The sequence below is a fragment of the Peromyscus eremicus genome, chromosome 16_21, assembly GCF_949786415.1.
Source record: "Peromyscus eremicus chromosome 16_21, PerEre_H2_v1, whole genome shotgun sequence".
Classification (NCBI taxonomy): domain Eukaryota; kingdom Metazoa; phylum Chordata; class Mammalia; order Rodentia; family Cricetidae; genus Peromyscus; species Peromyscus eremicus.
The window spans coordinates 10448168-10470608 of record NC_081432.1 but is presented as its reverse complement, the minus strand read 5'-3'; the positions used below and the strand labels follow the sequence as shown (position 1 = coordinate 10470608).

Genomic DNA, 22441 nt, shown 5'->3' with positions numbered 1-22441 from the left:
AACATATAAATAAAATCACATTTCAGTACAAATAAAATATCACCATAGCATGCTGTGGAATATGTGCACCCATACACATACACATACATCAAATTAAAATAACAACAATGATAAGGCGATTGGAGATGGGCCTGACTGAATCTCTGGCCCCCGGAGGACGGGCTTTGTAGGTCACTGGGCTTTCTTATGGTGTTTGTAGCCAATGACTTAAGAAAAGTGAGGGGATACAGTAGCTCTTAGGAGTGGCGCAAACAAGGTTCAGGTCACAGAGTTCCTGAGGGCTGGGGTGGGAGCCTTGCCCTTTGGAGTCTGCTTCTCTTGCAGGTACCCGGTCTCCTAGGAAGAACAGATTTCAGTGTTCTGAGACGTGGGTTCCACTTCAGGGAGACAGGGCAGTCCACCCAAACTCTACCGCTAGAAACCCAGAGAAGCATACAGAACTTACGTGTTTCTTCTCTTAGAAATGGCCTAGAACTACTGTTTACAATAATCAAGACAGTCTTCTGAACAGAGCAAGAACCAGTCAGACACCTCTTCGGTACTTTCTGAAGCCAATTTCCACTCACGGGACTAAGCTTTAGTGTGGGCTGATGTCATCCAGGACGGCATGACTGGCAGAGAGCCGCCCTGGAGGGGCAGGACTCTGTCCATCAACTTTGCTATCTCAGGGCATCGAAGCATTAGTAGAGGCCCCTGCTCAGGGGCTGGAGCCTGCTTCCGGTGCAGCGATTTAGTTCCTCCAGCACCAGCTTCTCCTGGCTGTACATCTGGAACACAGCAGCACACAAGCTGACAAGAGGGCACTCCTGGGACCCTTGTCCCGGGCCAGACTCCACCCAGATTTCACCCTCTGCACAAGCCCCCATCTCAGCTCTGCACAAGTCTAAGGGTAGCACCTGAACAGAGACGCAAAGAGCTATGGGTGGACAGGAGGGACAAAGGAGTAAGGACAGCAGAGAGTGGGCCCTCAAAGGGTGGGGGAGAAGCTGGGATACCTAAGGGGACCAGGGAAGTGTGGAGCAGTGAGAGAGTGGGCATAGAAAGGGCTGGGTGGTAGCAGAGCCAGAAGGGGATCTACTTTTAATTGAAGAAAAAAAAAAGTTTATTCATGGGGGCTGGAGAGACAGCTTAGTAATTAAGAGCACTTACTGCTCTTACAGATCGCCTGGGTTTGGCTCCCAGCATCCACATCAGGCAGCTCACAACCACTGCAACTCCAGTTCCAGGAAATCAACTCCCTCTTCTGGCCTCTGCAGGTACCTGCACACACATGGTGCACATAAACTCATGAAGGTACACACACATAAACAGAAAATCTTTTTTTTTTTAAAGTTCATTCTGAGCAATAGAATATTTGCCTACAAACATAACCTAAGCCTATTAGACACTGTAGAGGACTTTATAAATGTGGTACCCACTGGCCTTTAGAAAAAGAAGAACTACTGCTTCACATTACCTGTAGCCAACTGACAGGTAAGTTTTTTTTGTTTGTTTGTTTTTTGTATGTGTGAGGTTCTTCTAAATATTAAGCATCTCCTGATCCCCATCAATAAAGCATTTCAGGGAATTTAGTTTTTAATCTGTCTGTTCAGGTGACTTTCAGCAGGGAACTATACAAGTATCATAAGGAACCAGGTACTTAAAAACACTACCTCAGCTTTCTTTTTTTTTGTTTCGTTTTGTTTTTTGTTTTGTTTTCGAGACAGGATTTCTCTTTGTAGCCCTGGCTATCCTGGAACTCACCTTGTAGACCAGGCTGGCCTCGAACTCACAGAGATCCTCCTGCCTCTGCCTCCCCTCCCCTAGTGCTAGGATTAAAGGTGTGGACCACCACTGCCCAGATACTACCTCATCTTTTTAGGCCACACAGATGGAGGCCATAGTTCCTGTCTCTCTCTCTCTCTCTCTCTCTCTTTTTTTTTTTTTTTTTTTTTTGGTTTTTCGAGACAGGGTTTCTCTGTGTAGCTTTGCGCCTTTCCTGGAACTCACTTGGTAGCCCAGGCTGGCCTCAAACTCACAGAGATCCGCCTGGCTCTGCCTCCCGAGTGCTGGGATTAAAGGCGTGCGCCACCACCGCCCAGCCAGTTCCTGTCTCTTGGGATGAGATGAATGGGCCTGGGCAATAGCCTAGGGGTTAGAGTTACATTGTGGGTAGCACGAAGCCCCTTGCACGGGTATTGCTCTTACCTTTTGCCACTCAGCCTTGGAGTTGTGGGTGAAGCCCAGAAGGTGACAGAGTCCATGGGTGGCTGTCACCTGTTAGAGTAAATGAGAAGTCAGCTCAGGGGATAATCTACCAGAAAGCTGCCCCTTCAGGGTCACAGACTACCCCTGTAAGACTGAGTTGTCCTCTGCCAGGACACTGGAGCAGGACGTACGGTTGCTTTACTGCGCAGAAATTAAAATACCTCAGTTCCCTCCTGTCTAGGCAAGTGCTCACCATTGAGCTACATTCTAACCTCAGTTGCTTCCTATCTTAAAATAGAACATTTCCCACAGTTCACTTAATTAGTGTGGAGCAACACTGTTTGAGCCTGGGCATAGGTAAAGAGAATTGACTATCCCTGTTGAGGCAGTATTGGGAATCTAATTAGAATTAAGCAGGAAGGAAGAGTGGCTCATGGTTGTAGTCCCAGATCTAGCAGGATGAGGGGAAGTATTAAGTGGACCAAAGAGTTCAAGACCAGCCTAGGCGATGTGGTGACTACATATTTTCATTTATTTATTATTTTAAAATTGTGTGCCTGTGTCTGTGGATGTGCATATGAGTACAGATGCCCTGGGAGGCCAGAAGAGGACATTGGATTCCCTGGAGCTGGAGTTACAGGCAGCTGTGAAACACCCCATGGGTGTTGGGACTAGAACTCAGGTTCTCTGAAGAACAGTGCATCCTATTAACCATTGAACCACTGAGTCATCCCTCTAGCCTGAGCCTATATCTCTTAAAAAAAAAAAAAAAAAAAAAAAGGTTACCAAGCAAGGAGAGGCTAAATACAAGAAAGGGGAGTGAGTAATACAAAGGTACCTGTGGATACTAGTGTGCACATAGGAGTCTCCTTCTCAACCTTCTCTATGGCTTGAGTTTGGTTAGCAAGCACATGTAATTTTGCATTCCCCGCTTACCGTTAGGATGTCATAGTAATCTTCATTTTCTTTGCACTGCTGGAAGATATATTCCACTCCTAGAAAAACATCTCCCAAATTATAATCATCTGGTGAGTATGGCTGAGGAAATTCACCTGCTTTCAGATTCTGAAAATGAGGAAACAAAGTTGGAGGCCTTTCAAACAGTAGCCCAAATACAAGGACTTGGCTCACTTGTCCAGCAGAGGACAGAGGACTCTTGACCACAGGATGCTCAAACCACACGATGGAGGCTAAGGATCATCAAAGAGTCCGAGGGGGGTGGAATACATAGTTATTACACACAATGGCCCTCACATGCTGTGATCTCATCAAATTATTTACTTTCCATTTCTATTATCCCTACCAGAGTAAGTTGAATTCTATATAGTTAAGTTGGCATATGGACCCAATCCCATTTTTTTTACCTGCTTGCCTGCTTTCATTTTTCTCCCGTTAAGGAAACCAATAAGGTGAACATTTAGACACATGTACCTTCTTTATTCTTTGGATTTACTTCTGTAGGTGTGATACTGGTAGTTATGACATACACACATTTTAAGTCTTTTTTTTTTTTTTTTTTTTTTTTTCAAGACAGGGTTTCTCTGTTGTAGCCTTTCCTGGATCTTGCTCTGTAGACCAGGCTGGCCTGGAACTCACAGAGATCCGCCTGCCACTGCCTCCTGAGTGCTGGGATTAAAGGCGTGTACCACCTCCGCCCGGCTCAAAGGATTATTATAATTTATGCTGCTAACAATCGGTGAAGGTATGTAGTTACTTATAGCTATCACAAGGTAATTTGTTGAAAATGTTTACCAGTTTTTACTTTTCATTTTTCTATCCAAGCATTCACTACTGAGGTACACTTAAAATTGCAGATGCCCTTATTTGAATTCCCTGATAGCACAGAGGGAGGGAGAGTGGTCCCTGCATAGAGGAATTGTGATGTTTAGGGATAGACTGACTAACTTAATGGGCATGGGTCATAGGCCATATTGCTTCACTTCTTTTGTTTTTAATTTGCTTGTTTCTGACATAGGGGCTTGTGATGGCTATTCTTAGTTGTCAACTTGACTATATCTGGATTGAACTACAACCCAGAAATGGAGGGTACAACTGTGATCCAGATCTTGAGGCTGGAAGACACACACCTTTGATCCAGAACTTGAGGCGGGAAGACACACCTTTAATTTGGTCCATGCCTCTACAAGGACTAGGAATAGGAAGGTTTTGTTCTTCACCTGCTTGCCCTTACCTTGTCAGTACATCCAGTCCTTCACTGTCATTGGAGCCTACTGTTTCGAAGACCATCGGAGATACTTAGCCTTGTGGGCAACTACTAGACTCTTAGACTTTCCATTCACGGCTAGTCACTGTTGGATTAGTTGGACTGCAGCCTGTTAAGTCATTCCAATAAATTCCCTTTATATATATATATTCATTCCATCTGTGACTCTAGAGAACCCTAATACAGGTTTTTGTTTTAGGTTTCTTGAGGCAAGGTTTCTCTATGTAGGCCTGGCTGTCCTGAAACTTACTCTGTAGACCAGGCTGGGCTCGAACTCAGAGATCCACCTGCCTCTGCCTCCTGAGCGCTGGGATTAAAGGCATGGGTCACCACTGCCTGGCAGATAGGGGCTTATTATGTGGCCCCGTCTGGCCTTGAACTCACAAAGATGTGATTGCCTCTGCCTCCTGAATAGATGGGAATAAAGGCATGTACACCAGGCTAGATGTCAATGCATTTTCGAAAAATTCCAAAATCAGAGATAATCATATCTGTAATATAACTAACAGGAACCCTTCTGGAAGAAAGGTAGGCTACATGTGAGGAACACATTCTTTTACCTCATGAAATGGGAAAGAAAGCACATCAGTTGGGACGTTTTTCTTCCTGTAGATCCTATTAATGTGCTGAATACTCTTATTGTCAATACAGATGATTCCCCAGGTCAAAATTCTTCACTCCTAAAATACTCCGGACCATATCCATCTTCCTGCGAAGTGGCACTCTTCTGATGGGGACCACCCGCTGCAGATTTTTAATCACCAAACTCATTTTGGGAAGAACATCCAGCCCTGGGTTCAGTCCTCAGCTCCGGGGGGGGGGGGGCGGGGGGGGGGAAGGTTGGAAGGAACCTGCAGTTAGAGTTCAAGAAAAGACCCATCAGTAGTAGAAAGTGATAAATTATGTAAAAATACATACGTACTCACAATAAATCAACTTTATTGCTGGGCTGTGGTGGCACACGCCTTTGATCCCAGCACTCAGGAGGCAGAAGCAGGAGGATCTCTGAGTTCAAGGCCAGCCTGGTCTACAGAGCTAGTTCCAGGACAGCCAGGGCCACACAAAGAAACTGTTTCGAGAAACCAATAAATAAATAAAAAACAAATAAACATACATACAAAAACTTTATTTGATGGAATTAATCGGCAATTCTAAGGGAATTTACATTTACCATAGGAAACTATGAAACACGGTAGACTGGGCACAGTGTGCAGAATAAGGTGGTTTTGGAGCGGTTGCTATGGTGTAGGACCAGGTAAGGGTGAGCGTGGGTGAAAAGATGGGGTCTCTGTGGGTCCAGGGTCTCTCGGACACTTGGCTGGGTAGATCCAAGCACGAACATGGTGCATCTACGCCACACAACAAGAAATCACCACACACTTACCGAAGCAGGTAGCGCGGGAAGCCGGGAACCAGGCGGATCGCCTGCCGGAAAATTAATAGCAGCACACCCCAGAGAGCGGAAGCCGGATGCTGAGGACCGGAAGTCGGTCCGACGGATTTAAAGTCCGCCGTACACATCTAAGGGCGGGCCCCCAGTAGCTTGTTTGATATAGTGGGTTGGGCCTGGTGGTGACCGGATGTTGACTGTGAATAAATACCGGCCCTCGCGACAGGGCGATATTGGCGGAACCGCTCCTGCGGCGGTCTCCGCAGTTCACTGCGTTCCTGCCGAGTTGCTGAAGGCCTGGCTTCGCCATCTTCGCCCGAAGGTCTCTGTCGACCCTGCGGCTTGTTTCTTGAGTATTGCAAGCGTAGGAAACAAAACTTAGATCTAGGCCAGGGCAAGGCATCTCAAGTTCGAGTTACTGGGAGAAAAATGAGATGGTAGGAAACCAAACCAGTGACAGTTTAACAGTATTACATTGTAATTCTCTGGCCTTGGAGATCGCAAGAATCTGGCGTAAGTGATGTTTTTCCTTCTAATTACTGAGATATTTTAGCTGTAGCTAGACCCGGTGGGGCACGCCTGTTGTCCCAACGGTAAGGAGGCTAAGGCAGGAGAAAGGAACATAATGCTGTGCTTGACTGTATAGTAAGTTTGAGGCAAGCCTGGGCAAAGTGAGACATTGTCTTAACAAAACAAACCTTTAAACCTCCATTACACAGTAATTGATTTGTACTCTCTTACCCTGTGTCCAAAACAGGAAGAACCTGTCGGTTCTGTGAGTGGTCGGCCCATTGTGCATTTGCCTTTTAAATTATTTTTAGAAAGATGGGCGGTGGTGGCGCACGCCTTTAATCTCAGCTCTCGGGAGGCAGAGGCAGGCTGATCTCTGTGAGTTCAAGGCCAGCCTGGGCTACAGAGGGAGTTCCAGGGCAGGCTTCAAAGCTATAAAGAGAACCCTGTCTTGAAGAGAGGTAAAAAGAAGAAGAAGAAGAAGAAGAAGAAGAAGAAGAAGAAGAAGAAGAAGAAGAAGAAGAAGAAGAAGAAGAAGTGTTCTTAGAGTATCTGTGATTTTAAGACTTGTAGCAAAATATGCTGGCATATTCTGAACTTTTGTTTTTCAGGTTATCCTGAGGATGAAGGAGAGCTTCCCCAAGCAACAGATAGTTTAAGGAAGTGGATTAATTGTGTACAGAGTGTATTTATTGACTTCAGATAATTGGGTTGAAGATGAATCCGGTGAACCCCTTCAGTGGGCAGCAGTCCAGTGCCTTTGCTGTATCTTCTAGTACCACAGGAACATTTCAGACTAAGTCACCATTTCGATTTGGTCAACCTTCTCTTTTTGGACAAAACACACTGGGAAAGAGCCTTGGATTTTCACAGGTATCAAACTTTGCAGCACCCTCTGGAGTAAGTCATTCTTCCTCATTGCCAACATTTGGACTCACCCAAACCTCAAGTGCTGGACTGTTTACTAGTCTTGAATCCACACCTTCTTTTGCAGCTACCTCTGGGCCTTCAAGTTCATCTGTGCCGGGAAATACAGGATTTAGTTTTAAATCACCCTCTGGTGTTGGAGTTTTCCCAAGTGGCTCTGCTTTTGGGCCAGAAACTGGAGAAGTAGCAAGCTCTGGTTTTAGGAAAACAGAATTCAAGTTTAAACCTCTGGAAAATGCAGTATTCAGACCAATACTGGGGGCCGCCGAGTCAGAGCCAGAGAAAACCCAGAGCCAAATTGCTTCTGGATTTTTCACATTTTCCCATCCCATTAGTAGTGGGTCTGGAGGCCTGAACCCTTTTTCTTTTCCCCAGGTGACAAATAGTTCAGTGACTAGTTCAAATTTTGTCTTTTCAAAACCAGCTAATAGTAATACGACATCTGTCCTTACCTCTGCTTTATCTAACCAAAATGTAGAGGAAGAGAAGAGGGGACCTAAATCAGTATTTGGAAGTTCCAATAGTAGTTTCTCCACTTTCCCCATGTCATCTGGATCTTTGGGGGAGCCCTTCCCAGGCAACAAAACAGGCAACCGTCAAGGATGTGAGGAAGCCATCTCTCTGGTGGAGCCAATTCCTACCCCCTTGAAAGGACTAAAAAGGAAAGAGGACCAGGATCGCTCCCCAAGGAGACACTGCCATGAGGCAGCAGAAGACTCAGACCCTCTGTCCCGGGGAGACCATCCTCCAGATAAACGACCTGTCCGCCTAAATAGACCCCGGGGAGGCACTTTGTTTGGTCGGACGATACAGGACGTCTTCAAAAGCAATAAAGAAGCAGGTCGCCTGGGCAGCAAGGAATCTAAAAAGGAAAGTGGCTTTGTGGAGTCTGGGGAAAGTGACCACATGGCCATCTCAGGAGGAAGTCAGCCTACCCTGGTACCTTCTCGGCTTCCTGCTGTGAATAAAGAGGAAGAAACAGAAGGTAGAGATGAAAAAGAAGGTGAGTTCTAGATGTGCGCAACACAGGATACCCTGCTGCCAAGCTCTTGTGTGTTTCCTGGTGTTAGCTTGATGTAAAGCCCCACCAAATATAAGAGATCTTACCGTAGAGCCTTGAGGCCACCTTCCATCCATGGACACTTGTTTTGCTTGTACACAGTCGTGACTCCTTTTGCTTGGAAGTGTTCTACCCAGGGAACTCACGTGTCTGCTTTCTGAATTCCTAGATTCTCTCAGGGGAACATCTGTGCGCCAAAGCAAAAGAAGTGAGGGCACCGACAGCCTGGGGGGCTTGTCCCCCTCAGAGCTGACAGCCATCCAGTGCAAGAACATCCCTGACTATCTCAATGACAGGGCCACCCTGGAGAAGCACTTCAGCAAAATCGCCAAAGTACAGCGGGTCTTCACCAGGCGCAGCAAAAAGCTTGCCGTGGTGCATTTTTTCGACCACGTGAGTACTCCCAGCTTTCCTCTTGTTGCTCCAGATTTGAACTTTGTGACACATTTTTTTTCCTTTCTTTTTGGTTTTTCTAGACAGGGTTTCTCTGTGTAGCTTTGCGCCTTTCCTGGATCTCGCTCTGTAGTCCAGGCTGGCCTTGAACTCTCAGAAATCCGCCTGCCTCTGCCTCCCGAGTGCTGGGATTAAAGGTGTGCGCCCCCACCGCCCGGCTTTTGTGACATGTTTTCCCTTCGTGCAGAGGATGTTATACAAACACTTTACCACTGAGTCCTTGGTAACTTGAAAATTTTTAAAAATTATTTTTATGTATTAGGTCTTTTGCCTGCATGTTTGTCTGAGCACCACTCGAATGCCTGGTGCCCTAGAGGCCAGACAAGGGCATTAGATCCCCTGGGACTGGAGTTACAGATGATGTGAGCTGCCGTGTGGGTGCTGGGGTGAATCAGATCCAGTCCTCTGGAAGAGCAGCCAGTGCTCTTTAACTGCTGACTCTGTAGTTTCAACTGTGTCACTTCTACACTCCCCCCTTTTGACCCATAAGTTGTTTGCTTGATGGACTATAGGGAAAGCACTCAAGTATCTCATTCTTTGCTCTTTAAATATCTCATTGTAGATTGAAAATTATATATATGGGGGGGTCATGAAATTAGAAAAGGGATCCTAAAAGAAGAGGAAAATATCTGAAGAGGGGGAGGGGGTAATAAAGAGGGTAATGAACATGTGATGTTAATGAAATGGCATAATGAATATTATATATAATACATATATATATAATTTATGTATACTATATATACAACCCATACTAGAAATGCTTACTGAAATAATTTTTTAAGTATCTCATTCTTAACTTGAGGTTGAGATGGTGGTGTTCATTTTCCTGACTTTGAGTGGGCATGTCTGAGGATCTCTATGAGTTTGAGACCAGCCTGGTGTACACAGTGAGTTCCAGGATAGCCAGGACTACACAGAAAAATTATTATTTGTGTATAACTATTTTGCCTATATGTATGTCTGTGCACTACATGCATGCTTGGTGCCTGTGGAGGACAGAAGAGGATGTTGATCCCTTAGAGCTAGAGTTACAGATGGTTGTAAACTGCCATATGGGTGCTGGGAATTGATTCTGGAAGAGCAGCCAGTGCTCAGAACCACTGATCCATTGCTCCAGGCCCTGGCCTAGAATGTTTGACTTTTTTCTCCCTTTTCCTGAGTGGTCTGATTGAAGGTGTGCACTACCATGCCTGGCAGTCATACCACTATCTATTTCCAGAATATTCTCATCATCCCAAGCAGAAATTCTGTAATCACTAAGTATTTCTCTATTCTCTTACCAGCCTTTGGTTACCTCTATTTTTCTGTCATTATGAATTTGCCTATTGTTGTAGAATATTATTTTAAGGTGTGTTACTTTTATTTATGTTGCATTTGTTTAACTCTGTGAAGCTGTGTTACTGTGCCTGTCTAAAACACCTGATGGTCTAGTAAAGAACTGTATGGCCAATAGCAAGGCAAGAGTAAGGATAGGTGGGGCCGGCGGGCAGACAGAATATATACTGGGAAGAGAGATCTAGGAGCCAGAGAAGGAGGAGGACTTGGGCCAGCCACCCAGCTACACAGCAAGCCACGGAGAAAGAGTAAGATACAGAAGTAACAGAATGGGAAAAGCCCAGAGGCAAAAGGTGGATGGGATACATTAAGGAAAGCTAGCAAGAAATTAGCCAAGCTAAGGCCAGACATTCATAAATAAGAATAAGCCTCTGGGTGTGAATTTATTTGGGAGCTAGGTGGTGGGCCCCCAGATAGAGCAAAAACTAACAATAACAGCCTCTTCTAGGTATTCATGTATGTGGAATCATACTTATATAGCTTATTTCACTTGGCATGTTCATCCATATTGTAGTATGGATGAGAACTTGATTCCTTTTGATAGGTGATTACTGTTCTGTTGCCCACATTTTGTTAATATATTCTTTTGTTGTTAAAAATGGGCTGCTGTGAATGATTGGTATATTGGTATCTGTTTGTATCCCTGCTGTAATTTTTTTGGGAGGTGGGGATGGGGTATAGTTTTTTCCCCCCTTGGGCACAGAGTTGCCATATCTTATGATCCACATTTTGAGAAATGGTATATTTGAGGCCAGACAAATGGCTCAGTGGTTAAGAGCACTTGCTGCTCTTAGAGAGGGCCGGGGTTCAGTTGACACCACCCAAATGGTGACACACAACTGTCTGGAACTCCAGTTCTAGTAGATCCAGTGCCCTCTTGTGGCCTCCTCAGGTACTGCATACAAACTACTCACCTATATACATGCAGGCAAAACATTCATGTTCATAGCATAAAAGTAAGTAACACCTTAAAAAAATGAAATGTTATGTGTATCTGCATATATTTTAATTACTGTTGTTTTTGAGACAGTCTCATGTACATGTAGTCAAGGCTGGCCTCAAAATTGCTGTGTTGCTGAGGGTGACCTTGAACTCTTTTTTTTTTTTTTTTTTTAAAAGACAGGGTTTCTCTGTGTATCCTTGGCTGTCGTGGAACTCACTCTGTAGACCAGGCTGGCCTCACATAGAGATCCACCTGCCTCTGCCTTTGAGTGCTGGAATGAAGGTGTGCGTCACCACACCTAGCCTTTTTTTTTTTAATTTTGTGTTTATGTGTCTGTGAGTATGCCCAAGGAAGCCAGAAGAGGGAGGGGGTTGGATCTCTTGGGAGCTGGAATTACAGGTAGTTATGAGCCATCTGATAGTGTTGGGAACCCAACTTGGGTCCTCCAGAAGAGCGGAGCAGCAGACACTCTGAGCCCTGGGCCATCTCTCTAGCCCCTAACATTTATATTCTCTCTCCTGTGTGTGTGTATGGGGATGGGGCAGGGGGCATTAGTGTGCTATGGCGAGTGCATGTGGAGGTCAGGGATCCAGTTTTCGGAGGTCCATTCTTTCCACTATGTGGGTCCAGGAGATTGAATTCCAGTCTTGTGGCATGGAGGCTGCTCAGCCATCTTGCTGGCCCTCCTTCGGTTTTTTTAAGTAGTCTGTTCTCTTTGCAGCATTTGAGTTTTCACTTACATTTTCTCTGGTCTCTACGTGACCTCATATTTGGTGGTTGTAAACTGTTTTTCAGGCTTCTGCAGCCCTGGCTAGGAAGAAGGGGAAAGGTCTGCTGCATAAGGACGTGGTTATCTTTTGGCACAAGAAGAAAATAAGTGAGTTTTCAGTTATTGTTTCCGTGGTCCGATGCTCTCTCTGTGCAGGCCCTTGACGTTCAAGTGTGTGTTCTCCAGCGCGGTGGCTAGCTCCAGCTGCAGCCCACATCTCAGAGTTGTTTCTCTAAACCTTGTTCTGACCCTTGTGTCTTCAGGTCCCAGCAAAAAACCTTTTTCCCTGAAGGAGAAGAAACTTGGTGACAGTGAAGCCAGCCAAAGCATAGAGGACCCTCCCTTTCAGCATTCCCCTCTTGGCAAGCCCATACTGAGGCCTGCAGCCGGCAGCCTGCTGAATAAAAGGTGGGATTTACCTTTCTTAATAACTGTCGTGAAAGAGAAGAGAAGTAGAGGAGAGCTCTGACATTCAAGTAGGCACTGAGGGGCTATGGGGCAGGGACAGGAAGAGCTGCTTTTGAATCCCCGACAGTGAGCATGGTCAGAGGGATGGTTCTGGAACAGCCAATCTGAGCAGTTGCCAGCTTCAGGGGCGATTCTGTTTTATTCTGATATTCCCCAGGAGCTCGGATTTTGAGAAAGCCCTCTTTGGTGCAGGCCTAACTTCAAACAGATTTCCTCAGGGAAAGCCTTATCACAAAGCTACTATTTCCGTCCTAGTCCTTTACTTTAAAAACTATTTAGCTGGGTGGTATCAGTGCACGCCTTTAGTCCCAGCATTCAGGAGGCTGAGGCAGGTGGATTTTGGAATTCAAGACCAGCCTGGTCTACAGAGCAAGTTCCAGGATAGGCAGGACTACACAGAGAAACCCTATCTCAAAAAACAAGCAGAAATTATTTCTTTTTATTTTATGCCTGTGTCTACATGTGTGTATATACACCACTTAGCACAACAGAGACTCTGTCTGTACAGGGCCACCCACTCCATGGGGAGCATAGAATGTGGTGCCCTATTCAAGTTATCCTCATGTCTCCTCTCCTGTCTCTCTCAGTCCCACACCCCTGGCATGTAAATGCACACATGATAACTTTCCCTTTTATATGTCCAATTGAACTGGTTGTGGTAGTGTTTGTTTGTTTGAGACAGGGTTTCTCTGTGTAGCTTTGCACCTTTCCTGGAACTCGCTCTGTAGGCCAGGCTGGCCTCGAACTCACAGAGATCCGCCTGCCTCTGCCTCCTGAGTGCTGGGATTAAAGGCTGCACCACCACCGCTGGCTGCATATTTGTAGTTCTAGCACTTAGGAGGTTGAGTCAGGAGGTTGATGGCCAGCCTGGGTTATGAGAGACCGTGTTTCAAAAAAAAAAGTCTAACTGGCTATAAAAGCACACATCCCTACTAATCACTTCTGATGGTTTCTGCATGATTTTAGGTAGCCCAATTTATCTCAGTAGATGGTTTCTCTTCGGACTGTGGTGCCCTGGCACTTGGTATAGGCTTGGTTGTTTCTCAGTCAGCATAGCCTTTTTGTTTGTCTAAGGAACTCTTTCCCTGAAGCATATCCCCTAGGTGGTCTGAGATACAGGACATCCTCTTTCACACGGGACCTGCTTTGACAGGTCTCTTTTAATCCTGTTAGTCTTTTGGCCAATACCTTGGTTTTCTCATATTCTGGTTTGTAGTCCACAGCGTAGTTGCTGGCCTGCTTTTGCTCATTACTTTGTCTACCTTTCTTTTTTTTGGGTTTTTTTTTTTTTTTGAGACAGAGTTTCTCTGTGTAGCTTTGCACCTTTCCTGGAACTCACTTGGTAGCCCAGGCTGGCCTCGAACTCACAGAGATCCACCTGGCTCTGCCTCCCGAGTGCTGGGATTAAAGGCGTGCGCCACCTCCAGCCAGCCTACCTTTCTTATATTTATGTGTTTGAAGTTTATTTACCATGTCCATGTCTAGAGCCTGTAGAGGTCAGAAGAGGGCGTCAAATTCCATAGAATAAAAGCTGCTATTTGGAACTTGGTGCTGAGTGAGCATGCAGGTTTGACCCCATTTACAGCCACTAGTTCTTAGCAGTTCCTTGTCTAGAATCACCCTGACCCTCATGGCCTTTAGTAACCAGAGTAAAATGCATTAGTTAACTGTGAATGGATGACAGAGCAGATCGGGTCAGAGCCATTTCTCAGAGCATGGGAGTGTACTGTCAGTGGGTTCTCCGTCATCTAAAGGACAATATCCAAAAAGTGCAATAAAAGCCTCCTAACTTCAACACAGGAAGAAATGCTCGATCTGTGCCAAGCTCTGCACCACCCATTTATAATCCTCAAAATAGACATCTCTCTAGCTTTAGTTTTTAATTGCTTGTATACATGTGTACATGTTTTATCTGTATGTATGACACATGTATTCAGTGCTGGAGGTGGCCAGAAGAGGATATCAGACCCTCTGGAATTTAGAGTTACCAGAGAGGTGTTAGCCACTGTGTGAGTGCTGGGAACCAAACTTGGGTCCTCTGTAAGAGCAGCAAATGCTCTTAACCACTGAGCCATCTCTCCAGCACCCTTCCCTGCTTCCCCTCTTTTTTTTTTTTTTTGAGACATGGTCTTATCTCTTTCATACTAGCCTGGGTCTTCTATTGCATCATTTCCCCCACCCACCCCCTTTTTGATACAGGGTCTCACCTACACCAGACTGTCCTAGTATTCATTGTGTAGTGGAAGATGACTTTGGACTCCCCTTATCTCCTGCTTCCACTTACTCAGTAATGGGACTATAGGCATGTACCACCACACCCGATGTATGAAGTGCTGAGGCTTGAACCCAGGGCTCTGCATGCTGGGCAAGCACTCTCTCAACCTGAGTTACATTTCTAATCCCTTGTCTCATTTTTTTTTAAGTATGAAATACTTCAGAATTATTAAGAGCCAATAAATTTTTGTTCTCAACATTGCCCCCCTTTCTTAGGGTCTGGCTAGTTGCTCAGCCTAACCTCAGATTACCGGCTCAAGCAATCCTGTGTCAGCCTTCTTAAGTTGTTGGAGCAACAGCTTTATTTTTTTATTTTAATTAAAAATGAAAGAAATCTCATCACCAACTTTGTTTAGGTTTTGTTTCGTTGTTTTGTTTATTTTGTTTTATTTGAGGGGAGGAGAGTTGAGACAGGGTCTTACCTGCAGCTCTGATTGTCCTAGAACTCACCATGTAGACAGGGTGGCATCATACTCATAGAAATCCCCCTGAATCTGCCTCTCTAGTTCTGGGATTTAAAATCATGTGCACTGTGCCTGGCTGGCTTCTTTGGTTTTGATGCTGTACTTTCTTAGCTTTAGAGGACCAAAAAGTCTTGAAAGATTCAGAAGTGGAAATGATAACAGGGGCCATGAATGTGTTGCTTTCTCTGTAGCTCTCCAGTGAAGAAACCAAGCCTTCTAAAGATCCACCAGTTTGAGGCTGACCCTTTTGACTCTGGATCTGAGGGCCCCGAGGGCCTTGGTTCTTCATGCGTGTCGTCTCTTAGCATCCTGATAGGGACTGTGGCTGAGACGTCTGAGGAGAAGTACCGCCTTCTGGACCAGAGAGATCGAATCATGCGGCAAGGTATGGTGTACAGAGACGGAAGTTCCAGAGTCTCTGACAAGGTTGTGAGGCAGTTTCTGGGGAGCCACAGCGGCTTCATGGCCATTGAGTCTTGGGATTTCTTCTATGCTATGACTGGTATGACTTCCTGGAGGTGGGAGCTATGTGTGTACTAATGTGTGATAAGTGTATACGTTACATATGTATAGGAGTATATGAGGAATTACAATGATCGTTGGTAGAGAGGGAAAAGGTGTTTGTAAGGCAGAATGCTTACATTTCAGGCATTGTTCCCCTTTGGAATGTTCAACTGTGAATGCATTACTTCAAACAATGTTAAATTAACATTCCAAATATATAGTGAAAATCCATGTACTCTTTACAATTTTTCTTTTTCTTTTTTAACTTTTTTCTTTTTAAAAATTTATTTTTATTTCATGTGCATTGGTGTTAGGCCTGCATATCTGGCTGTGTGATGATGTCAGATCCCCTGAAACTGGAGTTACAGACAGTTGTGAGCTGCCATGTGGGCGCTGGGAATTGAACCTGGGGTCCTCTGGAAGAGCAGGCAGTGCTCTTAACCTCTAAGCCATCTCTCCAGCCCTACAATTTTTTTCTTAATTTTCAAGTGTATTTTTTTTTTTTTTTTAACAGCTATATAGCCCATGCTGGCCTAGAGCTTAAAATTCTCCTCTTTCAGCCTCCTGAGTACTGGGATTACACATATCTATCACACCTGGCAGAATTTTCTTTTTAAAAGCTGAGAATAATTGTAATAATCACAGAGCTTTCTTAAGATGATAATGAAAACTGCTGCCATAATTTATAGAATTGGTGGTCTTTACATTTCTAATAAACTTATTGTCTTAGTTAAGGTTTCTGTTGCTGCAGTGAAACACCATGACCAGAAAGCAAGTGGGGAGGAAAGGGTTTATTTGGCTTACACTTCCATATCACTGTCTATCACTGAAGGAAGTCAGGACAGGAATTCAAGCAGGACAGGAACCTGGAGGCAGGAGCTGATGCAGAGGCCATGGAGAGGTGCTGCTTACTGGCTTGCTCCCCATGGCTTATTCAGCCTGCTTTTTAATAGAACCCAGGACCACCAGCCCAGGGATGGTACCGCCCACAATGGGCTGGACCCTCCCCCATTAATCACTAATTAAGAAAATGTTCTACAGGCTTGCCTAGAGCCTGATTTTTGTGGAGGCCTTTTCTTAATTGAGGTTCCCTCCTTTCAGTGACTTTTGTTTGTGTCAAGTTGACATAAAAATATCTAGCACACTTACTACAAGGAAAGCCTGGCTGGGTCGCACATGTCTGCCTTCCCAGAACCTAGGATGATTGTACTGTTCTGCAACTCCAGCCCTCTGGAGGCAGAGGCAGGACATTCTGGTCTACACAGTGAGTTCCAGGATAGCCTGAGCTGTGTAGTGGTGCCCTGTCATAAAAGCAAAAACAAAAAAATTCAAATAAACTTATACTAATTATTGCAGTTTTTAAAAGTATAACTAAAATGTGTATATGGTATGTTGTCAACTTTCCTTCAAAACCTTTCATTCTGTGAGTAAAAATAACGGTATACTTACTCAGGTGGGCACCCCGCTAACTTACATTATATAATTCTGAATACTGAGACAATCTTAGAATACCGGTATATTTTGAATATTTGTATTTAACAATTCTTTTAATTTTTAAATTGTATATATTTATTTTGAGATATAGTCTCACTATGTAGCCCTGGCTGTCCTCAAACTCAAAGAGATCCATCTGCCTCTGCTTCCCAAAGGCTGGGATTAAAGGTGTGCGCCAGTGGTGTCCAGCCCACGAATTTATTCTTTGATTAAATTCCTGTTTTACTACTGAGGCCATGAGAAGAATTACAGAATGCTGGCAGAGCACATATCTTTAAGTGGAAGTGAGGGCATGCTCAGTCTGTTTTTAAAATTTTTTAAATTTGCCGGGCAGTGGTGGCTCACACCTTTAATCCCAGCACTTGGGAGGCAGAGCCAGGCGGATCTCTGTGAGTTCGAGGCCAGCCTGGGCTACCAAGTGAGTTCCAGGAAAAGGCGCAAAGCTACACAGAGAAACTCTGTCTCGAAAAACCAAAAAAAAAAAAAAATTTTAAATTTGTTTTTATGTGTATGAGTGCTTTGCCTACATGTATGGCTGTATACCACTTGTATGCCTCATGCCCAAGAAGGCCAGGTCCCCTTGAAAGGCCAGCTCACAGACAGTTGTGAGGTGCCATGTGGGTGCTATCCTGAACTCATTTGACCCAGGCTGGCCGCAGAATCTCTTGCCTCAGCCTCCTGAGTGCTGGGTTATAGGCAGTGTGTTTGTTTGTTTGTTTGTTTGTTTGTTTTTCTTTTTTCCTTTTATGAAACTACACTTTTGTGAATTCTTAGTACTCATATGGTACATATACCATTGCCTTTGGCTTGCTATCTTTAGCTCGGGTGAAGAGGACTGATCTGGACAAAGCAAGGGCATTTGTTGGAACGTGCCCTGATATGTGTCCTGAGAAGGAGCGGTACTTGCGGGAGACCCGGAGCCAGCTAAGCGTGTTTGAAGTGGTCCCAGGGACTGACCAGGTAGGGCTGTGTCCTAATGAGCTTTGTTATTTTTTTTTCATTGTTTTGATTTTGATTTTTAAAAATATATATATTACTCTGTAAATGTGTATGTGTGTGCGTGCGCATGTGTGCCACAACGTGTGTATGTAAGAGGATAACTTAGAGGAGTTGGTTCTCTCCTTCACTATGTGGGCTCTGAAGATTGAACTCAGGTCATCAAGTGCCCTTACCCATACTGAGCTATCTCGCTGGGTCTCTATTTTTTGCTTGTTTCTGATTTTGTTTTTTGAGACAGGTCCCTCTATATGGTCTTGGTTGTTCTGGAACTCGTTCTGTGACCAGGCTTCCAAGTGCTGGGATTGAAGGCACGCGCCACCACCAAGAGGCACTATTTTTGTTTTTAATGTGGACCTTGAGCTGTGTTCTGTTCCTTGAAGCCCCTTTACGTGTTGAGTCTGTGCTTTGGGGTAGGCAGATGGGTCTTCACACATTCCTGCTCCTGTGATACTCTGGACTCCTTGTTATATTTACCTGCATTTATATTATCCTTAAAGTTTGTTACCTTTAACAGAGCATTTTCATTTAAAAACTATATTCCCACGCCGGGCGGTGGTGGCGCACGCCTTTAATCCCAGCACTCGGGAGGCAGAGGCAGGCGGATCTCTGTGAGTTCGAGGCCAGCCTGGTCTCCAAAGCGAGTTTCATGAAAGGCTCAAAGCTACACAGAGAAACTCTGTCTCGAAAAACCCAAAAAAAAAAAACAAAAAAAAAAAAAAACCCTATATTCCCAAGCATTGATCTCATGTGGGTGTGTATGTGATTTCCTCCTGCATTTTAAGGTCAAAAAACCTGCCACGAAAGTTTGTCCCCACTCCTTGCCCCCAGGTGGACCATGCAGCCGCTGTGAAGGAGTACAGTCGGTCCTCTGCAGATCAGGAGGAGCCCCTGCCACATGAGCTGAGGCCCTCAGCAGTTCTCAGCAGGACCATGGACTACCTGGTGACCCAGATCATGGACCAAAAGGAAGGCAGCCTTCGGGACTGGTACGACTTCGTGTGGAACCGCACTCGGGGTATACGGAAGGTATCGTCTCCCTCCAGTCAAATGGCTAGGAAATCCATGTATATTCACAAATTGAATGTTTAACTTGTTGTTGTATACAGTTATTTTTGTCTGAAACAAAAATATAATTTTATTTGAGCCATTACAAACTGTATTTGGATTGTGTTACGTGGGGTTAGTCTCAAGTTGAAATGTTGAATTACTCATCAGCATAATTTTTTAACAAAGTTGACTTTTCATGGATCGTGTGTGTATGTAGCTTGTGTGTAGTGATCAGTGCATGTGTGCATGTGTAATCCTCCCCTCTAATCTGAACAGGACATCACACAGCAGCACCTCTGTGATCCCCTGACGGTGTCTCTGATCGAGAAGTGTACACGGTTTCATATCCATTGTGCCCACTTCATGTGTGAGGAGCCCATGTCCTCCTTTGATGCCAAGATCAACAATGAGAATATGACCAAGTGTCTACAGAGTCTGAAGGAGATGTACCAGGACCTGAGGAACAAGGGTGTTTTCTGTGCCAGTGAAGCAGAGTTCCAGGGCTACAATGTCCTACTCAATCTCAACAAAGGAGACATTTTGAGGTGTGTTTTCAGATTCAGAAGTTGGGCTTTGATGTATTAGAAAGTCCATGGTGCAGTTGCCACACTGAGCCAGGGGTAAATGAGTGCCAGCATGTACTGAGACCAGCATGCCATATGTAATCCCTTCACGTTCATTCTGAGAGGGACCCTCTCAGTGACACAGCTGGGAGACTAGGACATGGAGGCAGGCAGTCCCCTTAGTGTCGTTAGCAGTTCAGTTAGAAGGAAAGTTAAATGAAATCAAACTGGATAAGTTACTGGAGTGAGAGAATTTGAAATACTGGGTTGATATTTCAGTAGACCTTTAGAGAAGAGAGAAAAACTGTAGATTTGTCTGCACCCATGTTTGGTAAGCTAAACTCTGGTAACCATTGCCGCCTTTTAGTTGCAAAAATCCCTTATTTATATTGAAATTAGTTGTTTTGTGTTTTTTTCCCTCTCTCCCTTCTTCCTCCTCCCCTCCTTTATTTCCTCTCTCTTCCTTTTGACATAATCTCACTGTGGAGTGTGACCCAAATTGGCTTCAAATTTGAGATTTCTTGCCTCTGCCTTCTGAATGCTGGGATTATATCTGTGCACTGCCATGCTTAACTGCAATTTTGTTTTTTTGGTTAATATTTTCTCCAGGAACCTATTGTTATAGGCCTATATATATGGTTGATTTAAGCTTTACAGCAGATAAGTTATAGAAATTGGCTGGTAGTCTCTTCATATATGACAAACATTTGTACCCAATTTGAATAATGCAGTTAAAAAAAATTGTTTGGTCGGGGAGGGCAACTCTTTTTTGAGACTGGGTTTCTCTCTATTTCTGGCTGTCCTGGAACTCACTCTGTAGACCAGGCTGGCCTCGAACTCACAGAGATCCGCCTGCCTCTGCCTCCCAAGTGCTGGGATTAAAGGTGTGTGCTACCACGCTCGTCTAAATTTATTTCACTTAACTAATGTTACTTTATTTCTATCTTTTATGTGTATGGGGGTTTTGCCTGCTTGTATGTCTGTGTGCCATGTAGTCTGGTGCCCAAGGAAGCCAGAGAATGGCATTGGAAGCCCTGGAACTGGAGTTATTGTCAGTTGTTAGCTGCCACCTGGGTGCTGGGAATTGAATCTAGGTACTCTGGAAGAGCAGTCAGAGCCATTAATAGCTATCCATCTCCAGCTCCTAGTTATATTTTTGCTTCTTTTTGGGGGTGGGGGTTTGACAGGGTCTCATTGTGTAGCCCTAGCTGGCCTAGAACTTGCTTTGTAGACCAGTTTGGTCTTGAACTCACAGAGATCTGCCTTCCTCTGTTCCTCAAGTGCTAGGATAAACAGCATGTGCCATCATAGCCCATTCCCTATTTTATTTTATTTTTCACTTTTTAAAATTTTTCGAGACAGAGTTTCTCTGTGTAGCTTTGGTGCCTGTCCTAGATCTTGCTCTGTAGACCAGGCTGGCCTCGAACTCAGAGATCTACCTGGCTCTGCCTCTCAAGTGCTGGGATTAAAGGCATATGCCACCATCGCCCAGCTATTTTTCATTATTTCTTCTTTTTTTTCTTTTTTGTTTTTCGAGACAGGGTTTCTCTGTGTAGCTTTGCGCCTTTCCTGGAACTCGCTCTGTAGACCAGACTAGCCTCGAACTCACAAAGATCCGCCTGCCTCTGCCTCCTGAGTGCTGGGATTAAAGGCGTGTGCCACCACCGCCCGGCTTATTTATTTATTTATTTATTTTTTTCCCGTTATTTCAAGACAAGGTTTCTCTGTGTAGTGCTGGCCGTCCAGGAACTCGCTCCATATACCAGGCTGGCCTTGAACTCAGAGATCTGCCTCCTAAGTGCTGGGATTAAAGGTGCATCCACCATACCCAGCTGTTTATCATCTTTTTAAGATCTTCGATTATTATTATTATTGATTGTGTATAGTGTGTGTCTATGTGTAAGCATATGCATGTGAATGCAGGTTCCTGTAGGACTAGAGAAGGATGTCAAATATCCTGGAGCTAAAGTTACAGGCAGTTGAGAGCCACCTGACTTGGGTGCTGGGAACCGAACTTGAGTCCTTTGCAAGAATAGCAAGTGCTTTTAACCTTTGAGCCATCTCTCCAGCCTCACAGTTTATTATCTTTTTAAAGAAAAGCTCTTAAAACCACACCTGTAATCCTATCCGAAGTTTAAGGTCATCTTTGGCTGCAGAGTGAATTTGAAGCCCATCTGGGATACATATGATTCTCTCTCAAAAAGAAAAGAGGAAGAAAGATAGAGGAAGGAGGAGGACCCGTGTGTATCAGTTGAGTGTGCAAGTGGCAGCTCTGATTATGGAACTTAGATTTCGGTGGTTGTCACCATTCAGACTCCCCGTCTCGGTATTGCTGAAATCTAGTTGTTTTATCAGAGTGACTTAAATCACCATTCTAACGCTTGTGCCTCCTTACCTTACAGGGAAGTTCAGCAGTTCCACCCTAATGTTAGGAACTCCCCCGAGGTGAAATTTGCTGTCCAGGCTTTTGCTGCACTGAACAGTAATAATTTCGTGAGATTTTTCAAACTGGTCCAGTCTGCATCTTACCTGAATGCATGCCTGTTACACTGTTACTTTAATCAGGTGAGTCGAACCACTGCTAGCAACATAGGAACAAAAGCAGTAACTGTTGAGGTGTTGACATGCTTCCCTTTTCCTGTACTCTTCCAAATGGGCAGGCAGCAGTCAACTCATGGAGCCTGTCACAGCCCAGCAGGGTATTTCTGGTTTAACCATGGATGATGGGCTACCATGGATCTCCACTAAGAGCGACCATGCAATGGGAATAGTTCTGTGGCTCACAGAGATCTTTTAATGACAGGTTGAGTTCAACACTATCATCTTTCAT

General features: G+C 44.7%; 2 protein-coding genes across 2 annotated transcripts in view; one reads left to right on the top strand and one right to left on the bottom strand.

The window, feature by feature from the left end:
* On the bottom strand, positions 1-5215 carry Ybey (ybeY metalloendoribonuclease). The gene is given in 5 exon segments (XM_059281758.1): positions 1-767; positions 2188-2256; positions 3124-3252; positions 4972-5070; positions 5072-5215. Coding segments are annotated over 5 exon segments (495 nt in total). The 5' UTR covers positions 5183-5215; the 3' UTR covers positions 1-680.
* Positions 5216-5945: 730 nt separating this feature from the next.
* Positions 5946-22441, top strand: part of Mcm3ap (minichromosome maintenance complex component 3 associated protein) — a 54598-nt gene continuing 38102 nt past the window's right edge. The window contains exons 1-10 of the mRNA XM_059281370.1: positions 5946-6314; positions 6923-8241; positions 8468-8691; positions 11825-11906; positions 12062-12206; positions 15196-15389; positions 17823-17962; positions 18830-19027; positions 19325-19593; positions 22014-22176. Coding sequence (XP_059137353.1) covers positions 7029-8241; positions 8468-8691; positions 11825-11906; positions 12062-12206; positions 15196-15389; positions 17823-17962; positions 18830-19027; positions 19325-19593; positions 22014-22176 — 2628 coding nt within the window. The 5' untranslated portion in view covers positions 5946-6314; positions 6923-7028. The remainder of the gene's footprint in view (positions 6315-6922; positions 8242-8467; positions 8692-11824; positions 11907-12061; positions 12207-15195; positions 15390-17822; positions 17963-18829; positions 19028-19324; positions 19594-22013; positions 22177-22441) is intronic.